Source organism: Atta cephalotes, assembly GCF_000143395.1.
Source record: "Atta cephalotes unplaced genomic scaffold scaffold00049, whole genome shotgun sequence".
NCBI classification, from domain to species: domain Eukaryota; kingdom Metazoa; phylum Arthropoda; class Insecta; order Hymenoptera; family Formicidae; genus Atta; species Atta cephalotes.
The window spans coordinates 2,009,971-2,016,230 of record NW_012130113.1 but is presented as its reverse complement, the minus strand read 5'-3'; the positions used below and the strand labels follow the sequence as shown (position 1 = coordinate 2,016,230).

Genomic DNA, 6,260 nt, shown 5'->3' with positions numbered 1-6,260 from the left:
TTTACTTTACTTTATTACCAGTAATACGTAGTCTGTAGTATATACATATATATTGTTTATTATATATATATATATATATATATATATATATATAAAACATAATAGTATTGTGTGCAATATACTACATATGTATTATAAAATCCTTTCAATTTATAGTTAGTTTAAATAATTATACACATATATTATATAATTATACTAAATAATTAAATCTTTTTTCTGTATCTTACGAGATTTGTTAATAAAAAAGTTATCTAATTATTTAATAAATTATTTTAATGATAGTATTCTATAAATTATACAAATTTTGTCGTAAAATATATAAATATATACTTATAAATAAATCAACATTACAGTTAAATGATTTAAGCATTATTATCAATGCTAAAATTCCTCTTAGTCTTCCCCCCCGCCCCTTTCTCAAGTCATTAAATTAATAGAAAAATCCCATTTGGAGATTACTTCAAATGTGTATGTATGTATATGGACATACGTACACATCTGTTAGAGCCATGTGGTTAAAAATAATGTCCTGCACAATATCTTCAATTAAAAGTGCTTATACAATATATTGAGTGTGTTCGGAGAGAAAGAGACGCTATCAACGCTATTCACAGAGCCAACAACTCTGTAGTATTAATAAGTTTCATGAACAATAAATGTAGCATTCGTCGAGTTAGGTTAAAATGAAGCATAGTAACATTTTATAAAAGAATAGAATATATATTTATAAAATAAATACAATATCAAATTTTTTTCAAGAGTTATGAAAGAAAGATTATCTTACGTATTATACTGTTTGAATCATATTTTCCTTATAATAGAAATAATTTATTTATGTGCATTATTTTTAGACGGTGTTATTTTAAACGGTGTTAAAATAATTTATTTCTTCTTGTTAGCAAACCGTATCGCAAATGATATCAACAATGATAAAATATTAGTGGTTAAATCATAAAGAACTAGAAAAAATATTATCTAACGGAGATGAGAGAGAATATGTCATAATTTATGTTACGAAATATTTTGAATAAATCTTTATTATTAAAAAAAATATGTTCATATTATGTTCAAATATAGATTTATGATAAAGAAACAGATCAAAGAATTAATTAAGGATTTATAAATTAAGGATTAATTAAGGATTTGCTTTACATATTAATACTTACATAATAATTAAATATTTACAATTAAAAAAATTAAAAATAGTATTTTATGTTAGAAAAGTACATCTTAGAATCGACTAGATCTTTTTCGTCTAATATTCTTGGATTTCTAATTTCTTTGACATGGCCTTTTTTTCTAAATTTTGTTTCCTGTTTTTCTTCAGTGATTTAATTGAATTTGGATACAAACTCGGTTCTTGAAACGATGTTTAACCTTTATGTGATATAAATGCAGCAAACGCTAAGGTTGCACCCCAGAATAGAGTTGCCATAAAATAAAATTTTCAAAATTAAAACTTACAGGCCAAAAAAACTCTAGACATTCCGCTTGAAACCTCGGACGCATATAAAAGTGCGTGTAGGTTATTAAAATTGATCGGAACGCTAGAATAGTAAACAGGAATAATTATGTCACATCTAATTGTTCATTAATAGTACTAATTCAATGTAAGAAATTAACCAATACAGTCGATTATTCTTCTCACATTCAACTACGATTAGTCAATTTTTCACATCTTAAGAATTACTACATCTATTGTAAATCAAGATTAATACAGAATAACGTGACAGAAAAAATAAAAAATTTAGAAGATTTTCTAAAACCCTGGACGCGCTCATAATTGTCCCGAACGCCTTTGGAAAAAATCTCCCAGACATCCCCGCTCTAAAAAAAGAGGATGATGTCTGAGGAAAAAACGGGAGGTAACCCTATTTCGAAAGGAATAATGTTGATAACGTGCCGATTAAAACGTTATCATTGGTGACCTTATATTATAATTGTAAATGGTATTTATAATTAGCCAACAGCTTGTAATGTTATATAGCGCATATAGCGTCTCTCCGAACGCAGTCATTGCATATCAAGTTGCATATGACATTAGTATCATCATAATTTTGCAAATCAAAATGTATATCACAACGACATCAATTTTCGTGACAGTTTATGTAATACTGATCGTCCAGGAGACTGCTGCCAGTAAATCAATTAATATATTATTTATACCGCGATTATTATTTAAACTGTGAATTTCGCTTTGTGCCTCCATGAGCATCGAAATTTTTAAAAATATTTCTTACAGTGCGTGTTAAAAGTTGTTAAAAGAATATTTTGCGGAAGCAAAAAGTAAAATTCTTATCCTTGTAATTAGTTACAAAGATAATTAATTAGAAATTAATTTGTATAAATTATTTTGTAATAGTAATTGCAAGTAAGCAATAAGATATAAAGTTGTAAAACTAAGAATTAATTTTCAATAAAAATCAGTTTCTTATTCAGATCTCTTCGTATTTTCTTGATAAATTGAAACTTTCATTATACTTATGATTCATGGAGAAACGCTAATTGTTATCGATTGATTAATTAATAATGTATTTGCGCGATAAGTATAGTAGTTAAACATATTTGTACATAAAGCAAAATATTTGTCGACGTAATAAATTATTATGGAAATATCCCGTATGTCAAGATTGATAATTGCTATTACGTCAATACAATTATTTGCATTTCGAATAATTTTTCTTCCAAACCAGAATACAATATTAACTTCAATTTGTGAATGAGAAATATTTTTGCTCTTCGATATTTATAAATATTTTTTTAATTTAAATAAAATATTCTTACATTTTTGTCACCAGTGAAAATCAGAAGCAATTATCTTATAACATTCATTTAATATTCATATAAGCATCTAATTAAAAAAATAATGTTATTCGCGATAAAGTATTCTATTCACGGAAAATTTAGAAGATATAAGAACATATAAGAAGCATGCAGGCTCATAAATCTTCGCGTTCGTCCTTTAGAAAAAAACAATGTTGTAAAATATAGCTTTAAGATTTAAAGATTATTAAAATAATAGCTTTTTTAAACTCAATTAATTAAAGTGGATTTTAGAATTACATTTAAATTAATTAAAATTTATTATAATTCATTGCTAATGCTTGTGCTTACAAAAAGCATAATCATTCATTTTTAATTGGTTTTTCAGAGAGTCCAAATATTTCTAGAAGAAAATGGGGCGCTAGAAAACCGAAATCGCAAACTCCTAATCTTAAATTAAAACCAGCACCTTATGTGAGCATTCATCATTCGGTTGGCTCCGATTGCAAAACTCAAGCTGTATGCCAATTAAGAGTGAGATCTAGGTAATTAATATATCAAAAAACAAATCTTTTTCTGAATGGAACATCATTTTGTATTTGTGTAATTCATCATACACAAACAACCATATACAACTCAAATAATATTTTAGATAAATATTTTATGTGTATCTATTTTAATAAAACAAACAGTTGATTTTTTAATTCTTTTTTTATTTTGCATTTTAATAAATAAATTTATAAATAATAAGTAAACACTGATGTTAATAAATAATAAATATTAATAAATAATAAATAATGGTACTTACATATCACAATGATCAAATTATCAAATTTTGTTTAAAGAATCATCACATGAACATAAGAGATTGAAACGATATTGGCTATAATTTCCTAGTCGGTGAAGACGGAAAGGCATATCAGGGTTGCGGATGGGGCAAAGAAGGTGCTCATTCTATATCTTTTAATAGTAAGAGTATTAGAATTTATATCATCGGAGATTACAGAAATAAGCAATCAGAAATAAGATGGATTTTGTAATTAATATCACATATAGATAACATATATTTCTCTAATGTTTTTCTTATTAAACTGAAAACTAAATGCAGCGGCAGTACAAACAGTGGCCAATTTTATTGTTTATGGAGTAGAAAATAAAGAAATAAAGAGTAATTACAAGTTTCTTGCACATCGACCTGGTTAACCGAATGTCCTGGAAATAGTCTTTACACAATGATAAAGTCATGGTCTCATTGATCGAAAAGTCAATAAATATTAATATATATTGTTTTTAATGCGACACGTAACAAAAATTTTTTATTGGTCGCGATCAAAACGGTACATAAATCATTGCGTAATCGATCAACAATTAATAAATATTTAGAAATTCTCAATGCTCAATTTGACTCTAAATGTCAAAATTTATCTTTATATTTATTATATAATAATTTCATATTAATGTATATCGCTTTATCAGATTAATTAATATGTAAATATTTGTAAAAATGAATCAAACAATCGTTATTTCAATACAATCGTATATAAGCATTAATGATTTAATTCAATTCCATGTATAACATATAACATAATTATTATAATTATTATAAAATATTAATTTGAAAGTATTATCAGCAATAAATAATCAAGTACATAATTTCCATGTAATTATTATATATAGATAGTAACAAAATCGTTGAGGTATTTATCATAAATATCCTCCTCAGTCCTGACGCAAATTTCCAATCTCGAGAAATCGATTAGTTTATTTTCTTTCGTAATCACTCTGATCCCTTATCTAAAATGAAATAAATTATTTTATTCTATCTATATTTTCAATATACATCATGAAGATCAATATTGCCGAGTCTCATGTTTTATAATATAGCAAACATAATATATAATAATTATACATCTGCATGGGAATTTGTTTCTCGAATTGCTCATTCAATTCTTCTATGCATATCTTCGTTTCATGTGGAATGCCAGATTTTAAATTACTAGCGACAGTAACGTAACGAGCACGATCATCGAGATAATCCTAAAATGAATTCGTATATATATTAGAGAAAATGGTATGTAAATCGTTGCCACATTGCGTCTGTCACGTTTACGAATCTGAAGAGTCTACAATCCATTTCCTTGATCATCTAGATAATTACGTTTATCGTCCGTCTCGAGTGTAGGATAATATGCGGAAAGAGATACGTTATGAATAATAAATCCCACATTTCCAATTTCTTCAATTCGTTCTGTTCAAGCTCTTGTCTAAAATCAATTATACTAGTAAGTTTAACGAAGTTAAACATTTGAAAAATTTAATCACTATAAATATCTTGAGAAAAAAACATATTTGGTATTTGACTATAATCAGATAATAATATACTTATAATTAGGAACCTTTTTCCTTGTTACATTATTATTATTATATACTATTGCTATAACATATTAGTAATAATAATAATAATAATATTTATTTTTATATATCAAAAAATATTTAATATTTGTATAAGTTATTATTATTAATATTATAATAGTAATAATTATAAAAATAGAATTACTAATCATAAATAATCTACTATGCAATTATAGTGTCATACAAATATCAAACACTTTTCTCTCATTGTGATAGTTTTTTAGATGCTAAATTATTAAAAATAAAACTGCTTACAGACGCGAAGACTATCGAAAACAGAAAAGCGAACATTTTTGTAATTAAATAACACAACTCGTATATCGTATCACGCCAATAATCGTTCTGATTATCAAATGATCATATTCTTTTTTTAAAGATGATATCTTTATACAATGATGATCGGAATTTGCTAACGCTTGACAATTTACTCAATCGCTTCTGAATACATTCTGAAATCGGTTCCAAGACAATATGGTCAGTACACGTCAACATTAGCCAATGTAACATTATCCTGTCATGTATATAAACTCTATTTCCACGAATTATTAATATTGATGTTAAGTGATATTCGTTATAAAAAATTTAATCGAATGAAATTAATTTTTTCAAACGAAATGACGTTGGTCTATAATATTAGCCAATACGCACATTTGACAGTTATATACACATAAAAAAACACATATAAATATACAAATAATAATTATTACATTAACATTCGAAATGCTTGAAACAAATAATAATTTATTTCAAGCATTTCGAAAGTTTATATAATTGCAAATTTATCATGAGTTCATTACAAACAATTTAAGATATGTTCTGAATCCTAATAAGTTTAATTATATTAGGTGTTTTTCCCGTTAGATGGCATTAAAAAAACGCCACGAACTTTTTCCCACACCTAATAATTTAATACTTCAATCAAAATTATTAAAATAAATCGATTTGCTTATTATATGTATAAAGTTGCTTCTTCGATCAATTTTATATAATATTCTTTAAAAGAAAATTAATTTATGTTTTGAAAATATCAAATGAGTTAGTCTAAAATTTATAAATATATTTTAAGCATAAAAGAAATAAATATG

At 25.4% G+C, this 6,260-nt stretch overlaps 1 protein-coding gene and 1 pseudogene across 1 annotated transcript in view; one reads left to right on the top strand and one right to left on the bottom strand.

Annotated features, from left to right (window-relative positions):
- Positions 1 to 2,069: 2,069 nt before the first annotated feature.
- On the top strand, positions 2,070 to 4,034 carry LOC105622867 (annotated as a pseudogene).
- A 519-nt stretch (positions 4,035 to 4,553) lies between these two features.
- Positions 4,554 to 6,260, bottom strand: part of LOC105622901 — a 14,431-nt gene continuing 12,724 nt past the window's right edge. The window contains exons 2-5 of the mRNA XM_012204310.1: positions 4,891 to 5,011; positions 4,851 to 4,860; positions 4,673 to 4,800; positions 4,554 to 4,557 (exon numbers count right to left, since the gene is read on the bottom strand). Coding sequence (XP_012059700.1) covers positions 4,554 to 4,557; positions 4,673 to 4,800; positions 4,851 to 4,860; positions 4,891 to 5,011 — 263 coding nt within the window. The remainder of the gene's footprint in view (positions 4,558 to 4,672; positions 4,801 to 4,850; positions 4,861 to 4,890; positions 5,012 to 6,260) is intronic.